Genomic DNA, 12676 nt, shown 5'->3' with positions numbered 1-12676 from the left:
TAAACCCGCTAACCATCACCACGCCTGTGTGTGGGATCGTCAACGGGTTTGTCAGAGCACACCAAGCCCTCCTCCCCCTCCACCTGCATTCCTCCTCGTCACCAAGTGGTTTGCGTGCCCACGGCCCCGCGGACGCCGATACAAGCTCCGGGCTGTACAGGGAGGGGCTAGGTCTTGGGACGTACCCCGGCTGAGTCTGACAGAAGGACGGTTCTGCTCTCCCAGAGTGTGAGGCCGCCCTCTGTGTTTCCAGAAGCTCTATGAGCCCTGACATGTTCGTAAACTGCTCGCCCCAGACCAGCTGGGTGAAGCCATGGGGAAGCGCTTTCAGGAGCAGATAGCAAGCTACCTGCTCTATTACCTGGTAGGGCTTGTTTTCTAAGGACCATAGCCACTGCCATACTTTTGCCCATAAGGACCAGGCTTGTTTACTGGTCGGCCGCTCAGGGTCCAACCTCCATTTTGTTATTTCAGTCACCTGCCAGTCTGAGGCACCCCTATGTGGTAAATGGGGCTGTGGTTTCACTGGAGGGCAGGCACTCTCCCCCAAGAGAGCATACTGAGTCCCTCTCGCCTCCCCCCCCCAGGGCAGCCCACCCGCATACTCCCTGGCCTCTCTAGATGGCCTAGTTCTGCGTGCCGGGAGCGGAGCTTCTCATTGCTTCTTTAACACACTACTTCTCCGCTGCGAAGCGCGGGTATTTTGCTATATATATATATATATGTATGTGTGTATATATGTGTGTATATATATATATATATATATATGTATATATTGCGGCAGTAGGGGGCAGTAGTGCACCCTTGAACCCTCAGGTACAACTCCAGACACCAGGTAAAAGTCCACAACCTTTTTATTTTCTTTTAACACAGTGCACCAAGCACCCTCCACACTACTCATTCAATAAATCAATAACTAATACAATAACCACTCCTCCTCGCCCAGACACTTTGCTCCTCTACCTCCCAGCACAGCTCAGCATCTGGACTGAGGCACTGTCCTTTTATAGCCCCTGACCCGGAGGTGTTCCTGTCCCAACAGTCCACAGTTCCTTATTCCTTCCGGGTCAGGGCAAACAGTCCTTTTCTTCAACCCGGGAGCACGTCGTTCCTTCCTATCACGTGACCATGACGTACTCCCGGGTCATAGGGCACAAAAGAGCCCATAAGCCCCCCCACAGCGACTCCTGGTGGCCCCCAAGGTATCCAGCAGGGCTGTGTATAAACACTACAAGGTCCATAAGGCCCTGCTGGACCTCGGGGCACGATCCTGCTGTCAGGAGAGCTCCTCCTGGCGGCCTGGGGGTGCGGACTGGCATGGAAAGCTGGCAATCCTCCACAATATATATAACTGTGTATATATATGTATATATGTATATATATATATATATGTCTATATTTGTATATGTGTACTGTATATGCATATTTGTATGTATATGTATATATATATATATGATGTGTATATATATATATGTTTATATATGTGTGTGTCTGTGTGTATATATATATATATATATATAACACTCATGACAATGACAAAACAATTACATTGTCAGTCATGTTTCGTTAGTATTAAAATGTTTCCTTTTCTTTTTACTTCTCTGCTGCCAAGCACGGGTATTTTGCTATATATATATATACATATATAGACAGATATGACAACAACACTCATATCAATGACAAAACAATTACAATAACAATCAAGTTACGTTATTTTTTAAATTTTTCCTTTTCTTTTTCATAACTTCTTTAACATACTACTTCTCCACTGAGAAACGCAGGTATTCTGCTAGTTGTAATTATAAATTTTATGAGTAGGCAAGAAGGTTATTAATGTTACAAACACTTCATTTTGTTAAATAGGGGACTACTGTACTAGTGCAATCATGAAGGAACATCCGTGACATAAGTTCTCAAGAAACAAATCATGCTGCACTTTTAAATGATTATGGTATTATATGATCTGGCAGATGCTGATATCAATGAGAATGCTATTTATGCTATATGTAGACAACATGATTGCAATCTTTTTATTTCATTGAAGTATTTTACAAGATTTTTCTCCGTTAAGTGAACACTAAACTATGTGATTTCCTGTACACTTCTCCAACACGCAGACAACAATTATATTTAGCCCCTACTGATATACAGTATAATCATCAAATATGTCGTAATGTGTTCACAGTGAATATGTCAAAAGTTTGAAAAGTTCTTTTGAAGATTAATTCTACTTGAGATTTTAATACAATGGTAATATATGATCATTCAGGAAGTGGTCCCCTGAGGCAGAGCAGGCTCTGAGAGACTGCTTTGGAACTACAGACTGGGATATACTGCTGGGGTCACATAGTGAGAACACTGAAGAGGTTGTTGACTGCACAACTGATTACATCAGCTTCTTTATGGGCATTGTAGTTCCAGTAAGAACAGTACGCTGCTATGCTAACAACAAGCCATGGATTACAAGTGACATCAAGGGCCTTTTGAATCAGAAGAAAAGGGCTTTTAAAGGCGGTGATCAGCATGAGTTCAAGCGCGTGCAGAAGGACCTCCGAGTCCAGCTTAGGGTGGCAAAGGAGCAGTACAGGAGAAAGCTGGAGCAGAAATTGCAGATTAACAGCGTGAAGAAAGTGTGGGATGGGATGAAGATCATCACTGGCTGCAGCTCGAAGCGGGGTGCCACCATCGAGAAAGACATGGAGAGAGCAAACCAAATGAACAACTTTTTTAACACGTTTGACCACCCTAGCCCACTCTCACCTCGGAGTACTTCATCCTCCAACCATCCTTCTGCCGATACCAGTATACATGAGACATCCCCACCCACAATTACAGCAGCACAGGTGAGCAGAGAGCTGAGGAGACTTTGTGACAGCAAAGCAGCGGGTCCAGGTGGTGTATCGCCACGACTGCTGAAGGCCTGTGCGTTGGAACTCGGGAGTTCTCTACAGTGCATCTTCAACCTGAGCCTGGAACAGGGGACAGTCCCGAGGCTTTGGGAAATATCTTGTATCACCCCAGTCACAAAGGTATCACGTCCTAGTGAGCTGAATGACTTCCGGCCTGTTGCTTTGACGTCACATGTGATTAAGACCATGGAGCGGCTGCTGCTTCACCACCTGAGGCCACAGGTCTCCCACGTCCTCGACCCTCTGCAGTTCGCATATCAGGAGAATGTGGGAGCGGAGGATGCCATCATCTATATGCTACTGTCCTGCCACATGCAAAAGTTTGCTGATGACACTGCTATTGTGGGATGCATTAGGAGTTGGCAGGAGGAGGAATACAGGAAGCTAATCAAAAACTTTGTTAAATGGTGTGACTCAAACCACTTACACCTGAACCAGCAAGACCAAGGAACTGGTGATGGATTTTAGGAAGCCCAGGCCCCTCATGGACCCCGTGATCATCAGAGGAGACTGTGTGCAGAGGGAACGGACCTATAAATAACTGGGATTGCAGCTGGATGACAAATTGGACTGGACTGCCAATACTGATGCTCTGTGTAAGAAAGGTCAGAGCCGACTATACTTTCTTGGAAGGTTGGCGTCCTTTAACATATGCAATGAGATGCTGCAAATGTTCTAAGAAATAGTTGTGTGCCCTCTTCTATGCGGTGGTGTCCTGGGGAGGCAGCATAAAGAAGAAGGACGTCTCACGCCTGGACAAACTTGTTAAGAAGGCAGGCTCTATTGTAGGAACAAAGCTGGACAGTTTACCATCTGTAGCAGAGCGACGGGCACTAAGCAAACTCCTGTCAATCATGAAGAATCCACTGCATCCACTTAACAGTGTCATCTCCAGCCAGGTGTAGCTTCAGTGACAGACTTTTGTCACTGTCTTGCTCCACTGACAGACTGAGGAGATCGTTCCTCCCCCACACTATGCGACTCTTCAATTCCACCCAGGGAAGTAAATGCTAACATTATTCAAAGTTATTGTCTGTTTTTACAAGCATTTTTATTACTCTTTAATTTAATATATATATATATATATTAATAAAGTATCTATCTATCTATCTATCTATCTATCTATCTATCTATCTATCTATCTATCTATCTATCTATCTATCTATCTATCTATCTATCTATCCCTGTCTTTAGTATGATTGTCAGAGCCTGGCTCTCCAAATAATAACAGAAGGCAAAGTTTATGTTAATACATGGAAAGGGGTGAAAATATTCATTTTGCTAATTCTAATTCATTCTTGATAGCCCACTTGCAGCTGAACTTGGCTGTTTTTTGCATCTCAAATGGTCCTAAATGAATCTAGAAATAAACTCAGTGAGTTAATGCTGACCATTTAATGGAACAGTTCCTTAATTCATAATGTGAATGCACTGTAATGGAGGATATGTCATGTGAACTGTGGAATACCAAAGTTTCAGATGGTAATGCTTTACAAACACCATGTGGGTAAAGCAACTTCCAGATATAGCTTTGAGACCTGGATACAAACTATCAAAAGAAAAAAATGAAAATAAAACAGATTAAGGTCAAATGTTAACTGTTAAATGAAATAAATAATCACATTTTCGACTGAGCTGTCATGTTAACTGGTTACTTGGAATGATATAAGCATGTGTGGTTGTGTATGTAAATTTACCTGCGATGGACTGGTACCTCATCCAGAGTTGGTTCCTGCCAGCTTCAGTGCTCACAACTAGATTAAGTAAATTTGAAAAACTGATGGCATTACAAGTAAATGACAAAAAATAATAGATAATAAGAAAGAGAAAATCTATAAGCATTAAAGCAAAGAAATAACTTTAAGTACAATACTGTATGCAGGAAATTTACATTGATAAATTTTGCTGTAATTATTCTGTTGCAGTTCACTTTGAGAAACTCTTTACAATTAAATAGCCAACTGCAGACAGCACAAGGTATACCTTACATCACAATATTTATTCTGTGTTGTGTTGTATTGATTAGTACACAAAGAAATCTCCATATACATTCTTTATTATAGGAAGACCTCTCTCATACAATCTCCTTCCGTAACTCTCCTCCCATCCTTCTCCCAGTTCTATTTATATATATTTGTACAGTGCCACCTACTGTCCAAATTAAATAACATTAATACCACAACATAACATGTTGCATGATTGTATTTTTTGTCAAACTGTTAAAATAGAAATTATAGTGGAGAAAAACAGCAAGTTCATTATTTGCAGCAAAAATACAAACTCTTTTCAAAATTTCCTTATAAATAAATATGTAATGTTTAACTGAAGATTGCAGGACAACCTCAAACTGCCTTTAACCCCTTCCCATAGTGCCGAAAGGTGATTCATAATAATAAAAACGATATTAACAAACCCACACAGAGAAAAAAATGCAAAAACAAAAAGCTATAATTAATACACTTTTAAAACACCCCCACTTTTAATATATACTATGAACGCAAAGCATGAAATTATATTTCCAAGACTTTCCCCTCAGTCCTTATGATTTAGTGTTTTTCTCATTTTACTATTTCTCCACAGTCCAGTTCATCAGGCATGCCAATCCAAGAATAAAAAGATTTACCGCTCACACTGTTTTCGATCCCTTTCCTGGTATCCTCAGTGTATCCGGAAACTTCGAGGTGGCCACCCTAGACTGAAGTTGACTTGTGGTGCACCCTGAAAACAAATCTTTGTCCTGGACTTAGAATGGTCATGTCCTTTCCTCCTTCGCCATAAAACTCGGGCTGTCTTTTCTTTCTCTTCCTCCTGCCTTTTCCCGCCTCTATTTAAATAGTACGTCTGTTTCCATGCCACTCCCGGAAATTGTAAATAACAGCCCTGTACCACCCAAAAGGTCTTCTATATCTAACCCGCCTATCTTATCTTCCATATATATATATATTTTTTTTTTTTTGACAACGGGATTTTACATAGAGAAAAGAAGAAAAGAAAAATATATACTTTTTTATGTGGCAATGCTACAAATAGGCTGAAAATACTGAGTTTATGATCAATAGAAAGGTAACGCTTTCAAATAGTACTTCTTTGCTGATAAACTAGTTGTGTCAACATACCTGAAAGCCAGTTAGTCAGTGCATGTATGAAAATAAGTGTGTTTGAATTCGATAGTGTTCAGTGCCATAAGCTTAGGTATTTATTTTTGTCAAGTACATGTTACTTGAATCTAAAACTTTTAGGTCTGTTGTTATAATAAATGCATAACTTTTGTTAAACTATATTTGGGGTGTCAGAGTGGTGCAGTAATTACTTTACTGATTCACAATTACTGTCTCTTTAAGCTCCTTCCAGCTAGTCCAGTTTACGCTCACATTCCAAGGTTGAGTGTATTAGGTTGATTATCAGGATTCTTAACTGGCTATTCATGAGTGAGTGTAGGAGCATGAGTAAGTGTGCCCTGCTGTGAGCTGGTGACCAGTCCAAGGTAAGTTTCCTTCTTGTGTATGATGCAGTATGTTTTTGTATTTAATGATAATATACACTAATAAAGCAATTAGTGTCAAAAGTAGAATGCCAGATATAAGAGTACTGTCACTGCATATTTAATTCTAGTTGTTTTAATCAGGAAACATAATTTATTTTGGAATTAAGGAACTGTTTTGTGGACTTAAAAGATAGCAGAGAAGCAGTGTAGTATACCCCTAATGATTCTATAAAGAAGGTCTTGGCTGCTGTATCAGATAAATAGGCAAGGCAAATTAAACAGGCTTAAACAATTATTAAAACATGTCTGTATACACTTAAATGTATAAGTCACCCAAATCTAAGGTATTCTAGCATTACAAATCTTATTAGCGTACATGCTACCTTTTAAATGATAAGATTTCTTAAACTTTTATAAATTCAATAGAAGGTAAAAAGTACCATTTTCCTAAGGTTTGGACTGGAGCCATCCGTTGCAACACTGGAAATGTATTCAGCAGGCATTATGTAGATTTTCCATGATACAGAGCCACCACTGGACTTTTCAGCAGCATAACATCTCCAGAGAGTCTAAGAATAATTAATATAAAGCTAGTCAAGGTTTAATCTATACTAATAAAAGGCAAAGCCCTCACTGACTGACTCACTGACTGACTCACTGACTGACTCACTCACTCACTGACTCATCACTAATTCTCCAACTTCCCGTTTAGGTATAAGGCTGAAATTTGGTACTTATTTCGGTGGTATGATGCCACTGTCGGCCACCATATTAACCTTTTCAACAGTCTTTGTTACTTATGGGCCCATCCTCAAGAATTTTGGTACGCGGGTTCCCAACGCTAACTGAATCCTACTTACGTACATATATATGTTCATAGCCTGCAGCTCGGTCACAATGTGAGGCGGCGTTGGATCCGCCATCCCAACGCCTCCCACATTGTTGGCATTGTTCACATCTCCCTGCTCATAACTACAGCCTTTTTATTTAATCCACGGCTTTTCCGCTGTTTTATTGTTCATTTATTACGATTATAGTTATTTTGTAGGTATTTTAGACTTACTTTACATTGTTCAGGTACCCATTTCCTTTATCGTCCCAACCGTACCACCATTAACATGTCTATCGAGGTGATCACCATCGATCAAAGAACTGTCACTTATCGAGTGGTTTCCATGCCCAGAAATGGCACCTACCTTTTCCATTCTCTTTGATACATATTGCACGGCCATATCAGGCTTACTCTTGATATCCGGAGGAACATTGTGTCTTATGTATTGAATGACTGGGACAGGTTCAAGGTGTGGACTGATGACGGTACAGGAGATAATTATACTACACAGGAGCACTAGAAGAGTGAAATGCTTAAGCCCTTCACCTATGCATCTGCATGTGAGTTGATGGCTGCCGGTGAATTGTTCGGTTGTCGCTTTCAAGTGTACCGAAATGGCCAAATATTTTACACCTTTCGACAACCGCCAATGCCTCTTAAACATCTTAGATTGACAGGTGACAATTTCAGTAGTGGACACTTTGATGTTTATGAATGTTTAAACTCTCAAAAGCTGGATGTGAAGTTATCGATGAAACCGGTTGTATACTTACAACGCTTGACAGGTGCCGAATGTCACTTCAACACAAGTCCTACAAATACTGTCGTAACTGAAACAAACCATGAAACTCAAACCGATTATGACAGCAGCAATCCAAGCTGTGAGATTTGAAACAAGATTACTGTTCACATGGCCAACTGTATGTTGCATGCTCAAGCTCAGCGCACAGCTTGGTCAAATTACAACCGGAGGGCTGAACTCACAATGTGGTATACAAAGAGATCCTTAACAAATAATTATTGGTATATTTTCCCTCAGTTTAAAAAGGTTTAATTTTCTTCTTAATAAAAATTTTAAGGCAGTACTTCGCCGCTGCGAAGCGTGGGTATTTTGCTAGTACTAAATATAACTTAAGAAATTATATATTATACTTTCTTGGAAAGAATCATGTTAATCGAACAAAAGCATTTATCTAGAGCCATTAACAACTAATTAAGACAGTTCTGAAAGAAAAAAATAAGTAGCTAAAGAGCTGCCTGATAAACCAAGCTATTTGTTGTCTACTAAACGTTTATGGATAAAGAAGTATTTATCAAGTGTCTCATCATTACTCCAAGTAATTACACTAGTCTGACTAAGATAAGAATTTGTCTTATCCTATAGCTGGACATAAGAAGTAGTTCTGAAGAATCCTAAATCGTCTCCCAGACAGGAGAAGGAGTTCATGTTTGAGAACGAGTAATTTCATGATTTTACTGCACCCCAAGCCACTAAATGGCACTCATGATGACAATTTGTAGTTTTCTGATACTAATGTTAAGGCTTTACAACAAAGATAGTAGGGATAATAATAATAATAATACATCATCATCAAAGTAGTAGTAGCAGAAGAAGAAGAACGAAACCATAATAAGGTGAGATATTGTGCTAAGCTGCTTCCAAAACATTCTCCCTTTCCAAGAATGTGTGTGCCAATTTATGCCTAAATGTCACCTTCTGGCAGCTCCTAGTGAGTGAGAATAGCTTACAATCTGTTCTAATTAGGGATAAAATTACTTTTCCATAAATTAGGAAAATGTATAACATGATATTCCTCCTACTTCTAAGACTAAAGGTCAAATTGGTGTCACTCTGAAATATTTGAGCAAGTTAGGTCTGTTTTCCTACTCTGGGCACAGGTCAGACCATAGGACTGAAGAGAGTCTTTTTAAATCTTCCAGTCCATAATATGACCTGCAACTTTCTCTTCTTTCTCTTATTTAATTGTAAATAGTTAACAGACAATGGTTTCTTATCAGTTAATAGAGAAATTATGAAAAAATAAACAATTATATAGAAATTTGGTTTGTACTTAAAAATTAACTGGCTCCTCAGATTATCTTAATTCCAAACTGAATAAAATCTTGAAGGATGGTATTTGACTTTCTATGTTTGCTTTCTCAGTCTTTTTAATAGATTTATATGTGCCCAATTTGTGAAATAATCATTTTTATGATAACAATTGCTTTAGGATGATCAATATGATTTGGTTGAAGGTCTGGTAATGTTGAAATCACATAAATATGTTCTGAATATTTAGTATTTATACACTACTTCTAATGTACAGTATTTCTCAGTTAAGAATCTGTAGTAATATATGGAATACTTAGATTGCTCTGTCAAGACTTTTTTTAATATAATAGTTTAATAACAGTTGTGCATTTAGGAATTTATATTATGTACATTAACCTGGGCTATGTACTTCCTACTTAAATTATTATCACAAAGAATGATTTAAATATATATCATAAACTGAACAGAATATATAGACAGGATTGGCATTATAATTAAAAAGAAATTTAAGGACTAAACACTATTGCATAAGAAAGGTTCCTCCCTCCTCTACCTTTATTTACCCAGTTAAAAATCACAATTTATACAAGCTTTTTTTTGCAATGTTGAAGTTTCATATGTGAAGATGGAAGCAACCTAGGCTCCATAAATCTTGTATATACTAAGAGACAGAGGGATTTTATTCTATCCCCAAAATAGTCAGTAAATGCAGTATTATAACATAAAATGTATTTCTAAAAAGAAGAAACTTGACTTTTTCTGGGCATTGAATGTCAGTTAAAAAGAACCATAAGACAGAGAGATGATACCAAGTAGGACGCAGAAAACTGTACACTTCATCATTCTTCAGTAAAACTTTGGTGAAGATGTACTACCCGATATGTTCACAGTGTATGTTTCCAGTCCAGCATGTGCCAGTCCACAAAAGAACACACATAATAGAACTACCACCTACAAGGTTAAATTACACTCTGGCTTTGTCTTCCATTTTTATCTTTTAAAAACATCTGAAATGTATCAATCTAAAGTAAATTTGTGTTATTTGCATAAACCATTTTTTTCTGCTTTCCTAATACATATCATTACCTTGAGCTTGAATTGTCTTCATTTTCAGTTCCATACAAAATAAACCCTGTGCAGGATTCCAGTAGATTTTGTTGCACACACATATAATTGGATTTGATTTTCAATATTTTGAAATGGCTTCATGACAAAATACAATGTCTCTCCAAATATAATGCACTATAGATTTTAAAAGTGTCTTAATTTGCTTTGTGTAAATCAAAGAGCTACACATACTTACATTCAGAGTGAGCCCCCTGACTGAAGTCCCACTATAGTGGCTTTTGTGTGACATTAGGGTTTATGTTCTGCTGAATCACTGCTGAATTAGGCTTGAGACACTTTTTGCTCTGTTTGTTTCTACACATATCCATTTCTCTATAAGTCTTAGTAGAGGGTTTTGAATGTATATATACATGTGTACTGAACTGTGATCTTACACTGGAAACCTACAAGATTAATGAAATAATAAAATGTGCTTATTCATAAGGCAAGAACCAACCGCAGATGGAAGGCCAGAACACAAGGCACAGTGCTTTTCAAAGCATTAGTATCACAACTGATCCTTGTTTTTTAAATATGTGATAAATGCACCTTTTATTAAAATTGTGCCTGTTCATAAGCATAAATAGTAAGAGGCTGCCTATATTCAAAGCAAGTTTTTTAGTGTATTATTCTCTTTTTGGCCTCCATTCACAAAACAAAATACCTGTACTTGTCACCATTTAATTTTCATTTGCTCATCATGAGAAAATTAGGGTTCTTCTATCTTTCCTCACAATTCATTACCTACAAGAGTTTTATCAATCTAGTTGATGTTCTTTGGGCTTTCTGTATTACAGTTAATGTCATTTTTTTAATATTAAGAGTAAAACTACCAACAATATTCCAGGTGTATCCTTTTGGGTAATTCAGCTTAAGGATAACCTTCATTGATTTACACTCGTACTCTTTTAACTGTTACACAGTGTACTATACTACCCAACATTCGATTAGTCTTTTTAATCACTGTTGTACAGTTACAATTACTTGTTGTGGATAATGAAGTGAACACACAAGCCTTTCTCAAAAGGTACCACTTAAAATTCGATGGTTAAGTAATATCTAATATTTTTACTTACTATGTGTAAAACTTTGGATTTACCTACATCAAACATCTTCTGCCATATTCCAGGGGAGGCATCACAAGCATGTGCTAAAGTTTAAGGATATTCACCCTTGAGTAATGCACCTTAAAGCAAAGTAAAAGCCATATAACATTACAAAACTTTGCCTGTGAATTTCTGTCATAGACTTCATTCACATAATATTAGCATGTTGGTAACACTTAGGTCATGCCCGCGTGACTAGCAGTTTTGACATACCCAGAATCTTAGTTCAAATACGTAGTCGGTAGCTTGCCCTGACAAAATCTAACAAGTTTGATTTTCTCTTAATTCATGGGGATGGCTCTGTTTTCATGACAACCAAACAATGAATGCTCATCTGAAAGTACAAAGCATTGTAAAAGAAAGAGAGGACAATAATAAAGAGTTGGGCTGCCAAGATAGCCTCCTGTATAATTGGATGCAGCAAAAAAAAAAAAAATCATTGTAGAGTCGTCTCTGCAGATGTACGTTCAAACAGAACTGTCAAAGTTGATGAAGCTTCTGGCTTTCAGTCCTTCCGACAGGAAGAGGTGGATCTAAGTGGACAGACACTGGAATTAACATTACAGGTGTCTTAGCCATCAATCATGCCATCAGTGTTAAGACACAGGTTAAAAGACAGTGCCAACCCCTGGTGTGGCGGTGGAATTACAGTTACTAAAGCCCTTCGGTTGTCCACCATGTGCACAACCCTTATTCCAGATCAGTTGGGTTGGGCGGTCCAAACCATGAGAATATGAACCCAAGAAAGAGCATCTGTGTTGGCATGAAGAGAACTGCAATGATTGAGTACTTTGAACCAATAAGGCTGAATGTCCAAAAACATAACCTAAGGGATCAACTCTTTGTGAAGTGCCATCCACTGTAGGGGTGCATGGTCAGTCACCAGAGTGAACTCAAAGGCCAGGAGGTAGCACCTTAGCTGGTTAATAGCCCACTTTATCACCAAGGCTTCTCTTTCCAATGCTGCATACCCAGTCTTCCGGTCTAGTAGTTTCTGGCTCAGGAACTTAATTGACCATTGACACTTTGACTCAACACAGTACAGAGACCCGTGTCTGTAATGTTAGTCTGTAAAATAAAAGGCAGACAAAAGTCAAGAGTAATCAATACAGGTGCTGACGTAAGGGCCTATTTTAAGACATGTAATTTAGCATCCCATACCACACCATATTAGGGGCCTGGTTC

The 12676-nt window shown here is 38.5% G+C and overlaps 1 protein-coding gene across 1 annotated transcript in view; it reads right to left on the bottom strand.

The window, feature by feature from the left end:
* Positions 1-12676, bottom strand: part of kcnq1.2 (potassium voltage-gated channel, KQT-like subfamily, member 1.2) — a 367043-nt gene that overhangs the window by 69834 nt on the left and 284533 nt on the right. The window contains exon 10 of the mRNA XM_039768020.1: positions 6834-6962. Within this exon, the coding sequence (XP_039623954.1) occupies positions 6834-6962 (129 nt within the window). The remainder of the gene's footprint in view (positions 1-6833; positions 6963-12676) is intronic.

Source organism: Polypterus senegalus, chromosome 11, assembly GCF_016835505.1.
Source record: "Polypterus senegalus isolate Bchr_013 chromosome 11, ASM1683550v1, whole genome shotgun sequence".
NCBI lineage: Eukaryota > Metazoa > Chordata > Cladistia > Polypteriformes > Polypteridae > Polypterus > Polypterus senegalus.
This window is presented reverse-complemented; position numbering and strand designations above follow the sequence as displayed.